Raw genomic sequence first — 24,892 nt, 5'->3', positions numbered from 1 at the left:
GATTGTATTTATCATCATTAGTCATTTAGGTCAACATTGGATCATTCAGAGATCCTCACTGAACTTCTGGAGAGAGTTTGCTGCACTGAAAGTAAAGGGGCTGAATAATTTTGCACGCCCAATTTTTCAGTTTTTGATTTGTTAAAAAAGTTTGAAAAATCCAATAAATGTCGTTCCACTTCATGATTGTGTCCCACTTGTTGTTGATTCTTCACAAAAAAATACAGTTGAATATCTTTATGTTTGAAGCCTGAAATGTGGCAAAAGGTCGCAAAGTTCAAGGGGGCCGAATACTTTCGCAAGGCACTGTATACAGAGATGACCAGTTTACAGAGGAGTATAGAGTGCAGTGATGTGTCCTATAAAGAGCATTGGTGGCAAACCTGATGGCAGAATGGTAAAGAACATCTAGCCTCTTAAAAGCACCCTTACCTGCCGAACTATAAATTGACTTTCTGTAATCTAGCATGGGTAGGATGGTAATCTGAATCAGGGTTAGTTTGGCAGCTGGGGTGAAAGAGGAGCGACTACGACAGAGGAAACCAAGTCTAGATGTAACTTTATCCTGCAGCTTTGATATGTGCTGAGAGAAGGACAGTGTACCATCTAGCCATACTCCCAAGTACTTGTATGAGGTGACTACCTCAAGCTCTAAACCCTCAGAGGTAGTCATCACACCTGTGGGGAGAAGGGCATTCTTATCAAACCACATGACCTTTGTTTTGGATGTGTTCAGAACAAGGTTGGACACTAAGAAAGCTTTGTTGTGGAGCATTTAAAAAATCTGGGGAGGGGCCAGCTGAGTATAAGACCGCATATAAATGTATGAGAGAGTTTCCTACTGCATAGTGATTAGAGCGTTGGACTAGTAACCGAAAGGTTGCAAGATCGAATCCCTGATCTGACAAGTTAAAAATCTGTCGTTCTGCCCCTGAACAAGGCAGTTAACCCACTGTTCCTAGGTCGTCATTGTAAATAAGAATTTGTTCTTAACTGACTTGCCTAGTTAAATAAAGATTACATTTGTATTTATTTAAATAAGAGCGTGGGGCCTAGGATTGAGCCTTGGGGTACTCCCTTGGTGACAGGCAGTGGCCGAGACAGCAGATTTTCTCACTTTATACACTGCACTCAGGTAGTTAGCAAACCAGGCCAAAGACCCCCTCAGAGACACTCCTTAGCCGGCCCACAAGAATGGAATGGTCTACCGCAGGTAATCCCAAACGGGGGTACGCAATGTCGCTAGAGGTACGCCAAATAATGTGATTCATGTTTTTTGCTTCACATTTTCAAACTACATATTTTCCAACGGGGCTATACATTTGGGAGTTTTTTTCCCCCCCTCGCCTGAGTAGCCTTGACTCACTGCCAAAAATAAAATTATACCATCTAGTGTTCAGCGAAATAACAATGTCAAATACAGGAAGCGAAGTCAAATAATTAACATCCAATCACATTAACATTACTGTTACATTCCCCAGTTTCTGTGTTGTGGGTTTGTGTGTACGGCAGGAAATGGTTTCCTGGATTCCCCCAAGCAGCTGATTGGTTGGCCCCATTGCAGATTTGAGCTCTGATCCCGCCCTCTCGTCAGGAGATACAGCTGTCTGCAATTACAAACTCCTCCAGCTGGATAAAAGCCAGTGTTCCCTTGTTAGGAGAGATAGCTTCTTGGATGTCTTGTGTTGGTTGTTGTGCAGAGACAGTGGTTGAAAGTATTTTGTAGCCACTACTTCTGAGGTATGTGTGTGACAACAGGACTGTTTGATTATTGAAGTTCACTTTAAGTTAGTAATTATTGTTTTTGTTCCCAGGGGGGAAGGCACCTTGGGAGTGCTTAGTCAAGAGACCTGCGGGCATACACACATACTACACCCGTAGTATGTACTCTGTCTATGCACACTAGGTAAGACCTGGGCGGACCACCCCCTGTATTTTGGTTAGCGTGCCAGGTGGCGTTAAGGTTAGGTAAGTTGTGGGTAGGCAGGTAAGGTAGGAGAGAGGACTTTAACTTTCTTCGGTTCCATCCAGCCCCTTTTCCCCACATTAAATAAATTCCCAGTTAACAGTAATATTCTGCCTCTGTCATCCTTACCTGCACCTAAAATCACATACCTCTTTCACTCCACGGGGAGTTGTGTAGCAGGGTGTTGCATTCCCTCCAAGAGGTGTGCTTAAGTTACTCTTGGGTAATTCCAGTAACAGTCCGTATGTAGCCAAACGTAACTGCTGCTCATCTGTACTGATGGCGCGAAAGCCATGACAGGGAGACAGTGGAGTGGTAATGCGCGTGCAAGCAGTTGTTCCCGACACCACTGAGGCGCTTGTTGCCAAAGGAATGCTTGAAAGACTGACACTAAAGTGAAAATTGTTAAAGGCTACTGAACTTGTATTTTCTGCACTATGCATTGATATAGGCAGCGACCATGTAATGCTCTTACAACATACCGAAGTCTGGTGGTTATCAAGGGGCGAAGTATTGACACCTTGAGACGAGCTTACAGTTCTTACTGACCATAATGTTCACTTGTCTGACGCTTGCATTGGTTTCTCGCCTGAATGATCTGAATCTAGGATTACAGGGACTCCCCACAACTATATTCAATGTGCGGGACAAAATTGAGGCTGATTAAGAAGTTGGAGTTCTTTCTGCATTAACACAGATCTTTCCATAATTGTATGATGTGTGCAATTGAACTCAAGGTTACAATGTCAATGTGATATAGCAAAGCACCCAAATTGGGTACGCAATTACACAAACTGGATTCGTTATCCCTTTCCTGCCCTGCCTCCAGTCCACTTATCCATATCTGGAGAACATCATTGAAATTGCAACAAGTGGTTGTGAAAATTTAATTTAAAATCAGTTGCCACTGCCAGATGTCTGGATTGGGTTGCGCTCAGAGTATCCCAACCTGGCAAAACACTGTTAAGACACTGCAACCACGTACCTTTGGAAGAACGGATTCTCAGCACAATTATTTTACTCTCCAATATAACCCTACATTGCCGTTATCTGCATCCTTTCAAGCACACCGTTAACTTGAGATATTCACATTTAATAAAGAGCAAAATATTAGTTAATTTGTGCCCTGGTCCTATAAGTTGTCACTTCCCACAAGCCCGGTTGTGACAAACACTCATTCTTGTTTATTAAATGTACTGTATAGTGTGTGGCAGGCTTACAATGGCAAACAATTTGAGAGTGTGCTGACCCTGGTATGCAGCTGGAGGTGTAATGTTTGAAGGGGTACAGAACTAAAAAGTTTGGGAACCACAGGTCTACCATATCAAAAGCTTTGGCCAAGTCAAAAATAGCAGCACAACATTGCTTAGAAACAAGGGCAATGGTGACATCATTGAGGACCTTTAAGGTTGCAATGACACATCAATAACCTGAGCGGAAACCAAATTGCATACGGGGGGGGGGAATACTGTAGACATTAATAAAGCCAGTCAGTTGATTATTGATTATTAAGTTAACACTTTTGCTAAACAGGGCACACTTGCATATCAGTTTGACGGTGGTCAATACGAAAATATTCAATAGGATGCTCGCAACCACCAACTTTGTGGGGCTATATATTCCTCACCAGCCAGTAAACATGAATATACAAATACAGAACTATTTATTGAATCAACTTTTAATGCAAAGTAAAACATGCACAGGTGGCATTAGTGGCTCAATGTTAGACATCTTGGTATCATTGCAGACTAATTCATAGGCTGAGTCGCTTTGACTTTGTTGAAAAGATAGTCCATCAGTTTCTAAATTAGAAAAATGTCAGAATCGTAGGGGATAAATAGTTTCAATATGAGAAATTGACAAGTATATATCTTACTATCAACTTCTGCATCTGGAGAACAGCCATATCATCCAGTAACCCGATGTCAACATCTTCAACAGTATCATCCGAGAGGCACAAAGTCTTGGGGGAAAATGTGACTAGTTTAGTGTAACTTAAAGCCCAACAACCTCAATATGAAAAGTTACCTCTCCATGTGATGTAGAGATCGTTACATGTGGAGACAACCCAGACAGGGAGCAATACAGGTGGTCATCACTGGCTGACCGCAAAACAGATCTAGAAACCAAGGAGAATTAAGGACAGAATTAATTTGATGAACTCAGATAAAGATAGCAGTTTTGAAACTAGTGACAGTGCAGTTGACTAATAGTATTTTGGACCTAGTAATTGCAGAATAACTGCACTGACTGCATTTTTTTTTATAAGGGAATGTGATAAGTGAAGACAAACCTGTGTTTTGTCCCAGTCAGTGGAGATTGATCACTGATTTTGGCAATGCAAGTTTTGGTTATTTTTGTACTTGTGGATGTGGCACTCCTGCAAGAGCAAATGAGCAGAATCAACCAGAAGAGGGCGTGTCAGCTAACACTACTGAATTAGTTCAATAGGGTGTTTAATAAGTGGTGGACTGGAACAAAACTAGCAACCAACCGGTTGCTTGCCAGGACTGATAATATATATAGGGAGACATACCGTAGGCTTCCAGTGCTTGAGCCATTGGCAAGTGATCTGGCTTTCTTGGAAACCTTTAGAAGTAATTGTATTAAATTGTATATATTTAAGGAGAAATGCCTGCTCTGTTCCCAATCACACATTGGCCTAATGCCATGCAAATAAAGTGGGATCTAAACTATACCTACCTCAGCCTAAACATCAGCACCACAGCTAACTTCCACAATATTGTGAAAGATCTGAGACGAGGCAAGGGCCTTCTACACCATCAAAAGGAACATACAATTCAACATCCCAATTACAAAAAGTACTTTAATCAGTTATAGAACCTATTGCCCTTTATGGTTGTACGGTCTGGGATCCACTCACCAACCAACAAATAGGACAAAAACCAATTTGAGACTCTGCAAAAACATGGGTGTACAACAAAACAATGCATGCAGAGCAGAATTAGGCCAATACCCATTACATTTTATAACTGCCTTAAAATAAGCAATTCACAAACCTTACATACAGCCATCACCTACAGAGAGATTAACCTAGAGTTCCTTAAGCAAGCTGGTCCAGGGGCTCTGGTCGTAAACAGACCCCAAAGAGCCTCAGGACAGCCACACGATTAGACCCAACCAAATCATGAGAAATGTCAAGTAATCTTTTCTTGGTTATTGGAAAGACTACCAAAACAAAAACAGAGTTAACTGGAATGCTATTTTAACCGAACCAGATAGTACACCGTGGTAGAATATTGCATCGTTATAACACTGTACATAGCCATATGACATTTGAAATGTATTCATTTGAAAATTGTGAGTAATGCTTACTGTTCATTTCTGCTTGTTTATTTAACAGTTTATTATTCCTGTCACGTGCTTTGCCAATGTAAATATACTGTAACGACCCTGTGTTTATAAGCGCGGACATCGACTGAGGCACAGTCGATTGCGCGCTGGACTTCGGCCTAGAAGGTCGAGGGTTCGAGACCTGCTCCCTGCTATTTCATTACAATACGTTTCCCATGATATTAAAGCCCTTTAAATTGAATTGCTAGCTACCTTTGCTGGTTCTGTTGTAGTCTTCCTTTTATGAGCTGATGCACCTTCACTTACTTTGACTACAGAAATACAAAATGTGTATCGTTAATGTCAAATTCACGCATTTAAGTTAATGGAGGAAATAAACCACTACCTTTACTGACCTTCCTTGTGAGTGGATGGTGAATCTCGGGTGATCCGGTCTGTAAAAAAAAAAACGTTATGTTCTGACATTTCTGTCGTATGCCACAAGGACGCAGCCATTTACAACCTGTCTGATAATCAATGTTTAGTCCTACCTTTATGGCGATGGTGACTTCACCTGCCGAAATGCCATCCGCTAGGAAAGAAGTGGGAAACCTAAATAAAGTCAACATGCATGCATTCCAAATAACATTTAAAATACATTTGAAAACCGCACCATTTATTAAATCTATCACGGTTTTTTGAAGCGCAGGTGGCATTTTCATCAATTCCACTTTGAAAACCCGATCTACTGTTGCAAGAGTCTGCTCCATTTTTTCCTCCATCTCGTTTATACGTTCTTGTGCTGTAAAGGGAGAACATAGTGAATTCAGTTAATTTGAGGAACATGGAAAACTGACGGTAGAGATGAGCCTACTTAAAATTAACAACCTTCTTTCTCGAACTGTTGAATAAAAAGCGTCCCTGGTTTTTTTGGCGTATCTCCTTGCTAATTTGACCATCTGCGTGTCCTTCTGTCGGATTGCTGATTTTCCTTATCCTTCTCGGTGCCATGGCTTCAACCGTGTGCCTTCTTCCCCTGCCGCCACACCTCCTGAACGCTTATTTATAACCTTCAGGACGGACACCAGGTGTTCCTGACCAGTCAATTGACCTCAAATTGACCCTAGAATCCACCACTAATAACTCAAGTCACTAACCATTAGTGCTGGGCTAGGAGAAAACTGCACCCTTGTCCTGTGAGTCAATCTAATATTACTTTAAAAGACGGCAAGTTTAAGATTTATGAACAGTTCAGCACTCAGGAAGTGTGATATGCAGTTATTCAATTACTGGTGGAGAGCAAATTGTCCTCCTGTATTAGACCGTTTATTGTTGAACTGTGTCATTGTAGTTTCTGATGTTTGGTTAAATGGCTAAATATTAGATTCAGTAGTTTCCCCAAGTACAATCATTCAACTCAGTTCATATTGCATGAAACTGAATCTGTGGATATTTCTTCAAAGACCATTTATGCGTTTACACAGGCAGCCCAATTCTGATCTTTTTTCCCCCACTAATTGGTATTTTGACCAATCACATCAGATCTTTTTCAGAGCTGATCTGATCAGTCTTAACAGCACGATTTGCCAAAGGCAGGATACTCTGAGCGCAGCCCAATCCAGAAATCTGGCAGTGGCTTCTGATTAAATTCAATTTTCACAGAACCGCTTGTTGCAATTTCGAAATGGCTCACGTTCAGATATCAGTAAGTGGACTGGAGGCAGGGCATGAAAGGGATAACAAATCCAGTTGTTTGTGTCAATGAAACAAATATCAGTATTGTGCTGCCTGTGTAAATGCAGCCTTAGTTTGAGACAAAAAAAGATTTGAATCATCTCTCAAAATGGATCTCAAAAGTATTTATTGTACAAAACACAACAGAAATAACAAAATAAGAAATCCAAATCTGAATTTTTTATTTATTTATTAATATCCAAAACATAAACATGACAAGATAAAACTAGGGTTAAGTCTTATTTCAGTTAGAAACTTGATATTTATAAGCACATCGATGTTGAACCCAAAACTTTTTCCAGTAAACTTTCAGCTCATGAAGAAAGAATGTTGAAAAGAAAGCAGGCACACAAATGAAAACATTTAGCAGAAAATGCACATTTTTAAAAATGTCATAGTATTAATAAAAAAATATTAACTTTGTTGACATTCTCAAAAGTCACTCAATGTAAATTACAGCTCATTGCCATTGAAGGCACCCCATTGCCGTCAAATGGTTAAAAACAATTCATGTTGAGGTCAGTCAAGAGTTTCATACATTGAATGGCTCCCGAGGTTACATTAATGCTTCAACACTTCATTCAGCATTAAACTGCATACAAAAATAGAGATGAGATGATACGGTATCAGAGAACCACAGTTCATCGGCTGGCTGAATTTACTGGACTGAAGCTTTAAGACTGCCTTGTGTGGGTCACTATGCTCATCTCCAACCTAAAAAGGGAAATTGTAAAGTGTTTCTGTGTAAATGCTGTGTTTCACTTTACAATGACATTTCCTCCCGCTTGCAGTGTGCAGAAAGAGACACAGGCGGAACAAAAACACTGAAGTGCATTCAACCCACCATCTCCATCGTCTGAGATGTCACCGTACTCCCTTTCTCGTTCTCGGGTGTGATATAAATGTGAATGAAAGACATAAAGCCACTGTCAGTAAAAATGTAAACTATCTATGCAATAAATAGCCTAATAAGGGCACATGTCGATATACAGTATTATCAGAACCTACATTTCCCTTGGTTTGACCTTTAAGCTCATTTCAAAGTAGCACACAAACAACTGCATTTCTTTCCATAACAAGCACATTATACTGCAACTAGGCAGAGAGTACGGGACACACACACACACACACCCCTTGAAAAAAAAACTCTCCAAGTGCATCTGACACCTCAGATCAGTGTCATGCTAGACAGGTACTATATGGGTAAACATGTGCCCAACAGGGAGCTATGCAGGCTCAAAGCTTTATGACTTGGAGAGACAGGATGTTGTTATAAATGGTGAGGAGTATCCCCTCCCTGCTGTTTTTCAGACCAGAAAGAGCTGATGTAGCAGTACTCATTGTCCGGAGTCCATGACCTACAGAAACAACCTCTGTTCCCCAGTTCCATTTGGCACATGGAAATGTACAGCTGGTTCTAAGATAATATTTGCACTTACGGTGCCCCACAGTGTAGAGCACTAACACAAAATGCCTCTAAGGAGACAGAAAAGCCTCAAGACAGGTAGAAAATACAAAACAGTGTAAATAACTTCCCGGGCACAAAAACAACAAAATGGAGTGCTAGAAAATAATTCCCCAGTGCATCCTCTATAATGGAGCACCTTTGCGTACATCACAATGTACATTGCTTTAGTGTTAAAGGGGCAATCAGCAGTAGTTACAATAAAACGTCCTCACTGCCAGTTTCAATAAAAATCTGAGGGATGGGACTGGAGAATTGTAACCAAATTCATAGCCAGAGCAATGGATGCAAGGACTGATCATCCATGAAATCAATATTACAGTTTTAACCATGTTAAGGCTATATAGGTTGTTTACATTTACAAAGCTTATATTTGTGTTCTGATGGGGTACGACAGCTTATGAGGCATTTATAAGTTGTATTCTTCAAGAATCAATTTGTACATTGAACTGCAATTTAATTGACAAGTCCTAAAATGTATGTAGCAACTGCAGATTGCCCCTTTAACATCTCTGTACAGACGGCATAGTTTCTCCCCACACTTTTACCTCGTCTGACAAAGGCACAAATGTCTCTCAAACAAGTACTGTTCCTAAAATCAGATAAAACTTCAAGCAATCATAGGTTACACTAGTAGAGTAAAAAGGGGTTACTTTTTTACTTTACATTGTTAGTCGACACCGCTGTAAATGCTGTTTTTGTTTGTGTGTTAAACATTCTCAAACTGGGACTATCTGAACTGTTTCAGTGCGTCCGGTGTGTCATCCTCTGTGCTCTCATCTCTTGGGTTCCTCCAATGACGCGTACTCCTTCAGAAACTTGATGTGGAAATCCCGGAGCTTCTCCAGGAGCACCTTCAGCTTCTCTGTCGTGGGCAGAATGGTCATTCTAGGGGGAAATGATATGTAAGACAACTTAGCAGGTCATCTCAGATAACCAGAAGTTAAATTCTCGCGAATGTTGTTACACGTAAATCTCTCCACGAGAGATTACTTAGCGGGCAAAAGACAGACAGGGAGGAAGAGATCAATGCAAAGTAAACACAGCATCTGTAAGATATAAAAAATAGAGCTGGAATGAAAGGAGGCCAGCTATTCAGTTAGCTACTCTCCGGCTAATGTAATATTTGCAATTTCCAGCTCAGTTAAATCTTTTTAGTTCACTTATACAAGCGAGATGTCAGTGCCTGACCAATTTGAGCCTGGTAGACGTGGCACTGTAATGATTAGGTTACAATGCGTCAATATACAGTTTAAGTCGGAAGTTTACGTACACCTTAGCCAAATACATTTATACTCAGTATTTCACATTTTTTTACATTCAATCCTAGTAAAAATTCCCTGTCTTAGGTCAGTTAGGATCACCACTTTATTTTAAGAATGTGACATGTCAGAATAATAGTAGAGAGAATTATTTATTTCAGCTTTTATTTCTTTCATCACATTCTCAGTGGGTCAGAAGTTTACATGCTACAAAATACTAATTGAGTGTATTGCCTTTAAACTTGGGTCAAACGTGTCGGGTAGCCTTCCACAGGCTTCCCACGATAAGTTGGGTGAATTTTGGCCCATTCCTCCTAACAGAGCGGGTGTAACTGAGTCAGGTTTGTAGGCCTCCTTGCTCGCACACGCTTTTTCCAGTTCTGCCCACAATTGTTTTTATAGGATTGAGGTCAGGGCTTTGCGATGGCCACTCCATTACCTTGACTTTGATGTCCTTAAGCCATTTTGCCACAACTTTGGAAGTATGCTTGGGGTCATTGTCCATTTGGAAGACCCATTTGCGACCAAGCTTTTACTGATGTCTTGAGATGTTGCTTCAATATATCCACATCATTTTCCCTCCTCATGACGCCATCTATTTTGTGAAGTGCACCAGTCCCTCTTGCAGCAAAGCACCCCCACAACATGATGCTGCCACCCTCGTGCTTCACAGTTGGGTTGGTGTTCTTCAGCTTGAAAACCCCCCACCCCTTTTCCTCCAAACATAATGATGGTCATTATGGCCAAACAGTTATATTTTTGTTTCATCAGACCAGAGGACATTTCTCCAAAAAGTACAATCTTTGTCCCCATGTGCAGTTGAAAACCATAGTCTGGCTTTTTTATGGCGGTTTTGGAGCAGTGGCTTCTTCCTTGCTGAGCGGCCTTTCAGGTTATGTCGATATAGGACTCGTTTTACTGAGGATATAGATACTTTTGTACCTGTTTCCTCCAGCATCTTCACAAGGTCCTTTGCTGTTGTTCTGGGCTTGATTTGCACTTTTCTCACCATAGTACATTCATCTCTAGGAGACAGAACGCGTCTCCTTCCTGAGCGGTATGATGGTTGCGTGGTCCCATGGTGTTCATACTTGCGTGATATTGTTTGTACAGATGAATGTGGTACCTTCAGGCGTTTGGAAATTGCTCCCAAGGATGAACCAGACTTGTGGAGGTCTACAATTGTTTCTCTGAGGTCTTGACTGATATCTTTTGATTTTCCAATGATATAAAGCAAAGAGGCACTGAGTTTGAAGGTAGGGCTTGAAATGCATCCACAGGCACACCTCCAATTGACTCAAATGATGTCAATTAGTCTATCAGAAGCTTCTAAAGCCATGACATCGTTTTTTGGAATTGTCCAAGCTGTTTACAGGCACAGTCAACGTAGTGAATGTAAACTTCTAACCCATTGGAATTGTGATACAGTGAATTATAAGTGAAATAATCCGTCTGTAAACAATTGTTGGAAAAATTACTTGTGTCATGCACAAATAGATAGTCCTAACCGACTTGCCAAAACTATAGTTTGTTAACAAGAAGTTTGTGGAGTGGTTGAAAAACAAGTTTTAATGACTCCAACCTAAGTGTATGTAAACTACCGACTACAACTATAGGTCACTAGCTACTGTCACATTCTGATTTAAATCCAACTGGTGAATCAGGACAAACAAAACACTGTCGTCACAGACATCTTTCTGAAAGGCTTCTCTAAATGATTGTCTTTGTAAATGTATGACGCAATGTTTCCACTATTTGAACAGTTACCTGAAGTGATACGTCCCTTCCCTCTGGCCGAAGCCACTGCCTGGAACGAGGCAGATGCCAGTCTCCTCAAGCAGTCTCAGACAGTACATCATGTCAGGAGATATTCCCAGGGACTGCAGAAGAGAGACACACTTAAAAAACAGTTTTTCTAGTTTTGGGTGTGGAGGCATATGCCAATTTGTTGTCAGCTGCACAGTACCTACACCATGCAAGTTTTATGCGTGAGTTGAGAGGTGACAAATTCACTAATGGGTGTAGAAAGGAATCACATTTCAGCAGTAGGTTTCTAGATGGGTGTTAGGTGAACAGACCATGGCTTCCTCCACAGCTCGTGGGGGGATGAAGATGCGTGGGAAGGCGTACATGGCTCCCTGCACAGGGTTACATTTGATCCCAGGCACCGTGTTGAGGATCTGCTCAGTCATCTGGGCCTTCTCAGCCAGAGCTCCAAGCACAGCACTCTTCTCCTGGAAGACAACACGCATACACAACACAGTGGTCAGACATCGGTCTTGGATGGCAATCAAAACTGAATACTAACAAATTAACCCCCCACCACCACATTGAATGACAGACCTTGTGGAACTGGAGATAGGAGGGTTCGTGTGGCAGAGGAGGGTTGACGATGACATCCATGGCAGCCTGTCCAGAGACAGGGGGACACAGTCGAACAGAAAGCAGCTTCACCAGCTGGGCCTTGACCTCCAGGTCGAGGTTGAGAACCTCCATATAGCCTCCTCTAAACCCACACCTGTAGGGGAGGAGGACAAAGGAGAGGGGAGCGTTAGTGTTGGGTTCACAGTCACACGCAATAGAACCAAATTGGACTTTATCCCAGATCAAATCAACCATGGCAAGGATAATCCCATGAGCCAGTCAGTCTGCATTCCAAGGGCATAATTTTTTTGGGGGGAGGGGGGCCTGGTAGCCTTGTGATTTTAGCCAACCCGTCTGACTTTTATACAAGCATGACAACGCAAATCAGAGGAGTTGGCTAAAGCACAGCATGGACCTGTTTCCCAGGGCAACATGGCGTACTAACACAAAGTCTAACATTTTATAGTGTTCTTGTAGATCAAATACATGAGACTAAGGCGCTATACGAGCTGGACAGCCTGTTACGGATACATAGGAAAGTGTAACGTACATCAGTGACTACTTATGGGGGTCAGACAGAGAATTCAGAGTGAGCACAGACAACGTGTGGTGTTTTAAGGGTACTTAGGGAGAAATAGTGACCCCGTGCGAGGGGCACGTGGATGTGAATACTCACTCTCCTGAGTAGCCTTTGGAGGTGGAGTGAAATGAGGCCAGCTCGACAGTGTTGAAGTACTCAGGGCCCATCTCATAGAGCACCTTCTTAAAGGAGTGGAACTGACAGTCTGGGGAGTACACGTTGTCCTGATACACCTGGACACACACATAGGTGGATTACATCAATGGAGAATTGATACTTCTCATAGGACTGGAAAAGGAGAGAAATAGTCCGCGTCCATTCAGTTCAATACACCATGGTAGTTAGAAACAGCAAACAAGTACCTCATCGGACATAACAAACAGATTCTCCTCGTAGGCAAAGTGGAGGACTTCCTCGATGCACTTCTTACTCTGCACTTGACCTGGATATTGCCAGAGAGAAAGAAAGGAGAGGGGAGGGGAGAGCGGTCACCACAGGTGCTGAAACTGAGAACATGGGAAACTCTACATGGGCCTTCCATCTGTACAGGGGACGCCATGACTACAAAGACAGTATGTACTGCATTATGGAGGCAGCTGGAAACCAGAGGACCACAGTATTGCTTCACGGACGGTTACTAGCCTGCCGGATGCGATTCATCTTACACAACCTGACATCATGACCCTTGGCCTGCTTGTTTCAATGGTGGTACAGTATCAACATAGCTGCCTCTTAAAGTTAATCATCATGCTTATTAGCCTTATGGGACATGGTAAACATTTGCAACATATAGATTTGAGATGATCATGCTTGGATATGGTGGACACTGGTCTTTGGTGTGGTGGACACTGGTCTTTGGTGTGGTGGACACTGGTCTTGAATGTGGTGGACACTGGACTTGAATGTGGTGGACACTGGACTTGAATGTGGTGGACACTGGACTTGAATGTGGTGGACACTGGACTTGAATGTGGTGGACACTGGTCTTGGGTGTGTGTGATACTGGTCTTGGGTGTGTGTGATACTGGTCTTTGATGTGTTGAACACTGAACAGTCACATTGCATAAGTAACCTAATCTCATTGTTCTGGCTGGCAAGACCCACCGGTAGGGTTGCCTGGATTGATAATGCAGATGACTCTGGGGTGACAGTGCTCCTTGGCAGCCTGGTAGGCTCTGTGGAGCTCGTTGATATCCAGGGCCCAGCAGTTGTCCTCGTCCAGGTAGTAGTTGATCTGAACGGCCTCCATCTCAGAGATGGCTGCAGAGTATAGGGGGTACTGAGGGATGGGGATCATCACACCACTCCTGGACCGGCCCTGGCCCGACACCAGCATCTTCAAGATGCTCTACGGTCAGATGAGAAAATCGTTGCACAACATCAACAACTAGTAGGAAAGCATCCCAAATGAAAACGATAATGATTATAAGAGGGAAAAAAAACATGAAAATACCTAATAAATCCAATTAACTTTCAGTGACAGCTCAGACTAAACAAAGACCAACCAACTCTCTTTTGTTTGTAAGAAGATTATTCGAAAGGGTCAAGAACTAAAGACGTACCACGATGCCATCACTAGCTCCGGTGGTGAGGTAAATATTGTCCCAGTCGGCAGGCACACCCTTATCCCGTTGCTCGATGTAGACAGCAATGTCCTGCCGAATACAGTCCACTCCCTGGCTGGCACTGTATGACCCTGGAGTTAAAACACACACAATATAGTATAAAACTCTGGATTAGTTTTTTATGTTCCGTTTCAGGAAATAAATGAGAGCTTAGATAACTTCAACTTGCATACACTTTCTAGCTCCGCTGTACCATGCAGTTGTCACACCCTGACCATAGTTTGCTTTGTATGTTTCTATGTTTTGGTTGGTCAGGGTGTGATCTGAGTGGGCATTCTGTTGGATGTCTTGTTTGTCTATTTCTATGTCTGGCCTGATATGGTTCTCAATCAGAGGCCGGTGTTAGTCATTGTCTCTGATTGGGAACCATATTTAGGTAGCCTGGGTTTCACTGTGTGTTTGTGGGTGATTGTTCCTGTCTCTGTGTTTGTTTGTGCACCAGTATAGGCTGTTAGGTTTTCGCGTTACGTTTATTGTTTTTGTACTGTTCGTGTTTCATCTTTATTAAACATGAATAGAAACCACTCTGCATTTTGGTCTGACTCTCCTTCACCGCAAGAAAACCGTAACAGCAGTTTTAAATGAACTATTAGGCATATCTTGCAGCAACAGTAGGTCACAGAAAGAATGTTTCAAATGCATATTGTTGTAACCAAAACAATGCTAAGGTTCTGCATTTTTCAGGCCACAACATCATTAGAGCTTAACTTAGCATCCTGTTCTTTGTCAGTGAGACAATTCTGAACGCAACCATGCACAGGAGGCCAAAGCTCCTACTGTTTCAGCTTTTAAATCTATTTTATTAGGCTATTTCAACACAGGAATGTGAGCGCAGTGCACTCAGACAGACAAGCACACAGTACACACCCAAGCTCTGTCCCCCACAGCCCTGTAGAATGCGACGGGCACGTTGTTTGGCATCATCCGGGAAAATAGAGCTGTCCAACAGCTCTGGGAATGAGCAGAGAGCCACCACCTGAACATAAAGACAGGAGGTGTTAATGTGAACTTCACCCCCATCAAGACACACAGACACTTTCACAATTTAATATGCCAATTTATTTGACATATTATGTAAATAGCTTTACATAAGCATCCCAGGTGAACTGCAGGAGGAAAGTGACTAAAGTTATCCTTCCACACAATCATGTTGACAGTTCTAAAGGAATTTATGATTCCTGTATGTAGCCTTTGTTGCATGTAAGGACTGGTATGTGAGGATGAGGAAAAGACATGGTGTTACATACATGGTTTACACAATGACAGCCATAAAATAAGCCACTTAAAAATGGTATTCCGGGGCCTCCTGGGTGGCGCAGTGGTTAAGGGCGCTGTACTGCAGCGCCAGCTGTGCCATCAGAGACTCTGGGTTCGCGCCCAGGCTCTGTCGTAACCGGCTGCGACCGGGAGGTCCGTGGGGCGATGCACAATTGGCCTAGCGTCGTCCGGGTTAGGGAGGGTTTGGCCGGTAGGGACATCCTTTTCTCGTCACTCACCAGCGACTCCTGTGCCGGGCACAGTGCGCGCTAACCAAGGTTGCCAGGTGCACAGTGTTTCCTCCGACACATTGGTGCGGCTGGCTTCCGGGTTGGATGCGCGCTGTGCGGCTTGGTTGGGTTGTGTATCACGCATGACTTTCAACCTTCGTCTCTCCCGAGCCCGTACGGGAGTTGTAGCGATGAGACAAGATAGTAGCTACTAAAACAATTGGATACCACGGAATCCCATTTCACCAATATGAAGTACATAGTTGGTTGTTTTGTAACAAAACCGATGCATATGCAAAACAGACGGGGTTGACTTAGATTGTGGACAACATGTAAACTATATTTAGTCTCCAATGTTTATTAAACTATATTTAGTCTCCAATGTTTATTAAACTATATTTAGTCTCCAATGTTTATTAAACTATATTTAGTCTCCAATGTTTATTAAACTATATTTAGTCTCCAATGTTTATTAAACTATATTTAGTCTCCAATGTTTATTAAACTATATTTAGTCTCCAATGTTTATTAAACTATATTTAGTCTCCAATGTTTATTGAAAACAAATTAATTTGCACAATGAGCACTTGTCCCAAATATATCGTTATAGTTGTTGGATAGCTAGCGAATTTTTGCCATATTAGCATCGACATGAAATAAGTCAAAACAAGATATCAAGAGCAAGATAAAACTAGCTGAAACGTGCCTCCAACAATTTCCCACATGGCAGCTTCTTGCCATCTGACTGTTCAGAATCATAACTCACAGCTTCCGGATCAATTAATGCGGGCGCATCATTTTCTTGACGTTGGCCAATCCGTCAATAGAAGGCAAGTGTAGCCTAGCCACAAGTAATTTACACAATCTGTTCTGTGTTTATTTGTTCGCAGTGTAGTTGCTAGGTGGTGTAGAGTATGTTTGCAGATGAGATTTAGGACAGAACCTTTGACCACAGTAAAATAGGCAGCATGACATTAGCACACAGGTTCTATGGTTCCAGAGGAGGAAATACTGGGGAGTGGAGCCAGGGACACAAGTCACCTTGGACAGTGACATAGCAGTGGCATTGACTGGCATCAACAAAGCTTGCTGCCTTCCAAGCTACTGAATCACATGGAACGTTTTACGACAGTTCCATGGACACACTGGTCTGCACACAATGTCATTGGCAACTGACAGATTTACTTTCAAGCCACCTGACAACGCAAGTTTATTAGAGACAAAGTAAGATGGGCGGTGCAGAGTTAGGCTTTATATAACTACTCAAACTAGGCAAAATAGACTTCACATACCGGTACTTCAACCGGTACTTCAACAATATAACATTTAAAAAACAGGCCTCCTGGTACAGCTAGCCGAATAGTTCAAGTTCAAGCACTGGGGCTATTATTTTAATGATAATGGAAGATCTGAAGTGAGCTGCCCTGCGGGCGAATGTAACCCTGGGCGATATGGCCTAAACTTATGGACGATTCACGAGATATATACACAATGCATTCGGGAAAGTATTCAGACCCTGTGACTTTTACCACATTTTGTTACGTTACAGTCTTATTCTAAAATTGATATAACCCCCCCCCCCCAATCAATGTACCCACAATACCCCATAATGGAAAAGCAAAAACAGCAAATGTATTACAAATAAAAAACTGAAATATCACATTTACATAAGTATTCAGACACTTTACTCAGTACTTTGTTGAAGCACCTTTGGCAGCGATCACACCCTCGAGTCTTAATAGGTATGACGCTTCAAGCTTGGCACACCTGTATTCCGGGAGTTTCTTCCATTATTCTCTGCAGATCCTCTCAGGCTTTGTCATGTTGGATGGGGAGCGTCGCTGCACAGCTATTTTCAGGTCTCTCCGGAGATGTTGGATCAGGTTAAAGTTCTGGTTCTGACTGGGCCACTCAAGGACATTCAGAGACTTGTCCCGAAGCCACTCTGGCATTGTCTTGTCTGTGTGCTTAGGGTCGTTGTCCTGTTGGAAGATGAACCTTCGCCCCAGTCTAAGGATCTGAGTGCACTGGAGCAGGTTTTCATCAAGGATCTCTCTGTACTTTGCTCCATCTTTCCCTTGATTCTGACTAGTTTCCCAGTCCCTGCCGCTGAAAAACATCCCCACAGCATGACGCTGCCACCACTATGCTTCACCGTAGGGATGGTGCCAGGTTTCCTCCAGACGTAACACTTGTCATTCAGGCCAAAGAGTTCAATCTTGGTTTCATCCGACCAGAGAATCGTGTTTCTCAATCTTTACATTTCAAGTTTAGCCAACTTCGATCTATTTGCTTGCTAACAAGGTAGAACAGTTGAAGCGTTATGAACACACCATTCTGTCTGTCTCCAACTGTTTTGAATTCTCAGAATGAGAATGAGTTGCCAATTCCTTATATAATTAGTGTTTTATGCTGATTGCACAGTTATAAAAACACATACTAGACAGCTAGTATAACAGTCTTTGGCTAAAATACTGATAGCGGTACATGGTACTGCAATGTCGCGCGCAACAAATTGAGCATTCATTTTCCAGAATCAATGTTCAGTGATACTCTTGTTTTAGTAGGGTCTGCTCTGCGTTGAGACAGGTTATTGTTAGAAAGGTTAACCTCTATTACAGTAAAATAATGTGTCCATTTTTCCTTCAGTTTCCTTACTTAAATGTTTTTTTTTAAACTCTACATTGTTGGGAAACGGCTCCTAAGTAAGAATTTCACGGTAAGGTTCAATCCTTTTGTATTCGGCGGATGTGACAAATAAAAATTGACCAATTCTGTTGAACCAAACCTCAAATAGCGAGTTGAATCTGCTTGTCAGAGAGGAAGAAGTGATCTCTCATCTTGGTTGACGTGAGTGGCAGGGGGGGGGGGGGGCTTGGTGTGTTTGTGTATTTTGGAAGGTGCACAGCTTACAAGTCATTGCACACAGCAAAGAAGGAGCAAATGAGACGAGACCAAAAAGAAAACGTGAGAATAAGCAGACATAAACTCTCATAAAAAATATATATATATAGAAACTTGATTCTTGAGATATAGGCATTTGGAAGATCATACATAAATTATAAATAATTCAATATAGCCCAGCCCTAGTCGATTGCTATAACAATATGGAGCACAAGACTGGACATAGTGTAGCCCCTTCTCTGTAATGTGCACTTTCACTAGAAGAGACCATACTCTGTGCTCATACCGATAGCCTATCCAACACAAATTTGCTGGGTGGAATCCAACAGTAAGTCGAGTAAGAATATGCTTAATGTTTTTTTAGAGGCTTTTCTTCTAGAACACCTTTTGTGCTGCTGTTAAGAAATGACTGTATTATTAAGTAGTAATGAATGTGATCCCATTTCCAACCTCTCCATGAGCCGAGGACGTTCCTCTAAATGTTTCAGAGTGCAAATAGTAGCCTAAACAAAACAGTAGATGTGCACCCTCATCAGCCAAACTGATGCCCAGCCAAGGATGACTGATTTAGTAACTCGGAATAAACAGATAGCCGTCCTGACAGAATATTTCCTTAGCAAGATAACCGAATCAACAGTCCAGTTAGAGAGGGTGATAATGGAATTAGAAGTCTATTTGACCTTATGGTGGTAGGACAGGTGATGTAAATATGACTTTGCAAGACAACACTTTTCCTGGCCAATCCCTGCCCCTCACCTGACGGAGAAAGGTGATTGGCTTCTGCCCCATGGCATGTGAATCTCCAATGTTGGCTTTGATGACCTCAGTGAAGGGGTGTTTCTGACCCTGGAGAGAAAAAAAGTACAATTTAGATTCACGTTGAGAGAAAATTTGAATTTTGTAAATACCTCTGCACATATGAATAAATAAATAAATAGTTCAATACAAATACATATGAAGAACTATACTGAACAAAAATATAAAATGCAACAATTTCAAAGATTTTGCTTAGTTACAGTTCATATAAGGAAATCAGCCTTAATCTACGGATTTCACATGACTGGGCATGGACACAGCCATGGGTGTGCATTGGCCCACCTACTTGGGAGCCAGGACGACCCACCGGGGAGCCAGACCCAGCCAATCAGACTGGTGTCTGGTCTCAGACAATCCCACAGATGAAGCCGGATGTGGAGGTCCTGGGCTGGCATGGTTACACGTGGTATGCGATTGTGAGGCCGGTTTGACGTACTGACAAATTCTCTAAAATGACGTTGGAGGCGGCTTATTAAATTCTCTGGCAACAGCTCTGATGGCCATTCCTGCAGTCTGCATGCAAAATGCATGCTCCCTCATCTTGAGACCTCTGTGGCATAGTGTTGTGTGACAAAACTGCATTTTAGAATGGCCTTTTATTGTCCCCATCACAAGGTGCAGCTGTGTAATGACCATGCTGTTGAATCAGCTTCTTGTCAGGTGGATGGATTATCTTGACGACGGATGAAATGCTCACTAACAGGGATTTAAACAAATTTGTGCACACGGTTTGAGAGAAATAAGCTTTTTGTGCAAATGGAACATTTCTGGTTTCATTATTTCAGCTCATGAAACATGGGACCAGCACTTTAAACATTGTGTTTATATTTTGTTCAGTGTAGTGCTGATCTAAGTAGGCTACTCTTTCTATCAGCGTAACTGTTGAGGCAGATTTAGGCCTACAAGACAGAAAAGTATATTAGATGAGTTGTCACAGCAAGTGATGGGTTAAATAATTACTCCTGTCAAGGTTGTAGTCTAAGAGCAAATACATTGCATGATTATGCATACTTGGGGGTATATCATTGATTGACACTAGAGGTCTCCCGATTAATCGGAGTGGCCGATTAATTGGGGCCGATTTCAAGTTTTCATAACAATCGGAAATCGGTATTTTTGGGCGCCGATTTACCGATTTTTTTTCTATATACCTTTATTTAACTAGGCAAGTCAGTTTAGAACACATTCTTATTTTCAATGACGGCCTAGGAACGGTGGGTAAACTGCCTCGTCAGCCCGGGGGATCCAATCTTGCAACCTTATAGTTAACTAGTCCAACGCAATAACGACCTGCCTCTCTCTTGTTGCACTCCACAAGGATACTTACTGCCTGTTAGGCGAATGCAGTAAGCCAAGGTAAGTTGCTAGCTAGCATTAAACTTATCTTATAAAAAACAATCAATCATAATCACTAGTTAACTACACATGGTTGATGATATTACTAGATATTATCTAGCGTGTCCTGCATTGCATATAATCTGACTGATCATACAAGCATACAAGTATCTAAGTATCTGACTGAGCGGTGGTAGGCAGAAGCAGGCGCGTAAACATTCATTCAAACAGCACTTTCGTGCGTTTTGCCAGCAGCTCTTCGTTGTGCGTCAAGCAAGTTAGCGCGAGCTAATAGTGTTTCAAACGTCACTCGCTCTGAGCCTTGCAGTGTTTTTTTCCCTTGCTCTGCATGGGTAATGCTGCTTCGAGGGTGGCTGTTGTCGTTGTGTTCCTGGTTCGAGCCCAGGGAGGAGCGAGGAGAGGGACGGAAGCTATACTGTTACACTGGCAATTCTAAAGTGCCTATAAGAACATCCAATAGTCAAAGGTTAATGAAATACAAATGGTATAGAGGGAAATAGTCCTATAATTCCTATAATAACTACAACCTAAATCTTCTTACCTGGGAATATTGAAGACTCAAGGAACCACCAGCTTTCATATGTTCTGAGCAAGGAACTGAAACTGAGCAAGGAACTGAAACTTACTTTCTTCTCCAACACTTTGTTTTTCCATTATTTAAACCAAATTGAACATGTTTCATTATTTATTTGAGGCTAAATTGATTTTATTGATGTATTATATTAAGTTAAAATAAGTGTTCATTCAGTATTGTTGTAATTGTCATTATTATAAATAAATAAATAAATAAATCGGCCGATTATTCGGTATCTGCTTTTTTGGTCCTCCAATAATCGGTATCGGCGTTGAAAAATCATAATTGGTCGACCTCTAATTGACACCATCCTTTACATGATGTATTAGCCTAACCTAAGTGCTGTAGTCCTACAATTTCATTTTAATGCCCCTGTGGTGGCCCAGTATCTAAATCATATTTTGACAAGAGTATGCAAGGGACATAACAAAGCGACCCACCCTAGTGTGGTCTTGTATATGTCAGGGTGGTACACGGATCATGTGCTCCTACCAGCCCCTAGGAAGGCACCTGTTTCAGGGCTATTATTAGTTGAACTACCTTTGCCCAAGGCACACATCAATCAACTTATACAACATGACAGAGAAACAAGCGAGTGTAAGACTCAAGTGAAAGAAGAGTAGTGGGAGTAGATTTTGAGTAGTGGGAGTAGACTTTGAAGACTGGCTTTCATTCAAGTGGAGTGTGGGCTATAGGTCAGTCACAGCATCAGTCTGAATGAATGAATTCCAGTTCACTGATCTTGTAGGTCATATAATTACATGTAAATAAAAGGATCTCTGTGTTGTAGCTCATAGTCAACATTAAAGTAAACTAGCCTAAACAACCCCACACAACAGTCTGGATCACAAGTGGTCCTTGCCTGATATTAATGTAAAGGCATCACTAAACAGCACAACGTGTACATGAAAAACAGTTGAGCTAAAGGTTAGTTACTAGTAACTTTGGTTGAGCTTTCACTAGCAAAGTTCGTCATTGCCTGGGAATCAGATGGCGCCTTCTGGCATTTTTCTGTGTTTGATTCTGAATCCAAAAAGGTACTTGCACAGTTGAGCTATCTCTGTTGCAGGTGCATGGTAACAATTGAATAACATGAAAGAAAATAGAAGCCACGATCACTGTTCTTTATTAAGCTTTACGTATCGGCCTCAAGGCATTTGTCAGAGCATTTTTTCCAGAGTGTATGATTCTGGAAATGGACCTCTAAGGTCCTATTTAAGCCGAAATGTTGAATATAATACAAATGAGTTTACTCTACTGGTTGTCTGCGTCGTTGGTCCTGTTGCAGGTTGGAATTTGAGCCATAGGAAAGTATTATTAAACCAACTTTTCAAAGCACCGAGTTGTGTTCACAATTATATCACTTGAGGCAGGCGCAAAACCATGTAAACATGAGCACTGTACATGTTTGGCAAGTATGCATGCAAGTATTTACATAATGTGTGCATGCTTCAGGTGATAGTTATCTGAACGGACTACCAGTGCTTTGAAAAGTTGTGCTAAGACTTTCCTGTCGGTAGTCAAAGTCCTACCTGCAAAAGGACCAACTACGCAGATAACCGATAGAGTAACTTCAAATATAATTGTATTCAACATTCCGGTTTGCAGAGGACCGTTTCCAAAATCAAACAAAATAAAAATCACGGATGGTAGATTGAGAAATTCACTGTCTAGTGGTCCCCTGTCAAAGCTCATCACTGCCACTGCCACGTCCACGAGGAGGTACCACAAAGGTTGAGCAAGGATTGGCTCCTTATTACACACATACAAGCGGATGGATGCATCGCGACTCGAGGAGGATGATGCAACATTGTATCGGCACTGAGGGAAGACGCTACACACATAATTCTATATAAACTAGCTAGTAAGCTAACGTTACTCCTCCATTTAACCAACTGTCGTCCACTATTCTAGTTGATCATATAAAGCATGAGAGCACACATATCCATGACTAATCTTAGCTAGTTTGTTTGCGGGGGGGTGCCGACGTTACGGCTGTGTAAATAGCTAGTTGCCAGTAAATGCTGGTTGCATGAGCTCGTAGCAAGCTCACCTATTGTTTTGTTTTTCCCTCGCTAGTTAGAATGATAGGCAAATATGTTGTTGTCACCTGTTGCAAGCCTCTCTCGATGTCACCAGCCTTCGTGACAATGGGTCCTCTCACAGCGTACTCCACCGCTTTCACTTGCGGATTGAGGGTGTCCATGGTCAGACTCTTTTCTCGCATCTTGCCATTCTCTCTTAAAACCACGGTTGCCTCCGCTGTACTGAATCTCTTCTGTCCATACTGTTCAACGGGTCCTTGTGTTTTGAGTCGTATGGACTGCACTAAACATGAGGTTTCCCGAGCCTTTGTCCGCACAAGGGCTGGAGACTGGTTAAAAACACGTGCAATCAATGATCTATTTGCCAAGTGCTGAAGTCGATGCATGATCTCAGAAGGTTAGCTAGAAGAAGCACAGAAATTAATGACCGCTGAAAATGAAGAACGATAGTATATGAGGAAGAGGCGATGCTAGAGGGATAACTGAGCGCGAAATCTGTATTCTCCAGCAGGTGGCGAAGTTGTGTTTTTTTCGCCATAACCAAGTGAGGAGTGTTAGTTTGGAAATCAAAGTGAGTGTCGAATTTGGTCTACAAAAATATGGAATGGCTTGTTTGTGACGCGAGGCTTATTTAATCGAACATGTGTTTCTTAATTGTTAGGTTGTTACGAGTGTACAGATATAAGTAGGACACGTGACACCCCGGCAAAAACAAACACTTTATATCAGAGTTGTTCCTGTTCTTCGGATACGTATCTTCCCTCTCATTGGTTAGAATGGTCTCACCTGATCTTGCCTCATCCTGACTGCGTTCCATTTTTGAAGACATTTATTTTCATTGTTAGAGTAGCCACTTGAGTATCTGGTCAACATAATGGATAGTCTGTGGTAATATCACCCAATCAGGTTACATTTCTGTATGCAAAGTTCGGAAGGTTTGAATTTGCCCGAGTTAGGTTGAATTACCATTTCCCACACCTTCAATACTGGACTGCTAAGACTGTACAGGACAGCAACTGGAACTGGACAGACACTGCAACACTGACTTTAAATGAATTGTTATGATCAAAAGTGAGGACTGCCTGCCAATATGATACCAAACCTGGGTCTGTGTCATGTCAAAATGTGAATATATGTCAAAAAGTATTTGAGGTGGGTTTGTTTTTTATTTGGAGTTTGCACTTTTGGGACCATTCCATTGGTGCCAATTGTACCAGGCACACTACATCAAATGAAGCTAAAGTGTTTCTAAGTGTTTTGTTTCTGACTGTTGATAATGGTGATAAATGATGCTGGCTCATCTAACCAGGCGGCGCTATCACCGGTCCTAGGTTGGTAACCGTTATGTGAGCAAAAGAGATAGTTGAGTATTGGTCTTCATGATAGATAGTGGTGTAAATCAAATCCTAATAAATGACAA

General features: G+C 42.0%; 1 protein-coding gene and 1 long non-coding RNA gene across 2 annotated transcripts; both read right to left on the bottom strand.

Annotated features, from left to right (window-relative positions):
* Positions 1-3,614: 3,614 nt before the first annotated feature.
* LOC149982941 (uncharacterized) lies at positions 3,615-6,335 on the bottom strand. Its single transcript, XR_016496789.1, has 4 exons — positions 6,149-6,335; positions 5,934-6,062; positions 5,812-5,852; positions 3,615-5,715 (listed from the first exon to the last, which is right to left on the bottom strand). It is a non-coding gene; the product is annotated as an uncharacterized LOC149982941 (long non-coding RNA).
* Positions 6,336-7,104: 769 nt separating this feature from the next.
* Positions 7,105-24,250, bottom strand: LOC110526268 (alanine aminotransferase 2). Its single transcript, XM_021607080.3, has 11 exons — positions 23,538-24,250; positions 19,438-19,527; positions 15,158-15,266; positions 14,228-14,361; positions 13,770-14,013; positions 13,028-13,107; positions 12,762-12,898; positions 12,065-12,239; positions 11,800-11,955; positions 11,489-11,601; positions 7,105-9,347 (listed from the first exon to the last, which is right to left on the bottom strand). Exons 1-11 carry the CDS (start codon positions 23,856-23,858, stop codon positions 9,236-9,238), a joined length of 1,671 nt encoding a protein of 556 aa, XP_021462755.1. The 5' UTR covers positions 23,859-24,250; the 3' UTR covers positions 7,105-9,235.
* Between the last annotated feature and the right edge of the window lie 642 nt (positions 24,251-24,892).

This window comes from Oncorhynchus mykiss, chromosome 6 (assembly GCF_057628025.1).
Source record: "Oncorhynchus mykiss isolate SJ-2025 chromosome 6, ASM5762802v1, whole genome shotgun sequence".
Classification (NCBI taxonomy): domain Eukaryota; kingdom Metazoa; phylum Chordata; class Actinopteri; order Salmoniformes; family Salmonidae; genus Oncorhynchus; species Oncorhynchus mykiss.
Note: the sequence above shows the minus strand (reverse complement) of the source record. Positions and strands in the feature narration are given on the sequence as shown.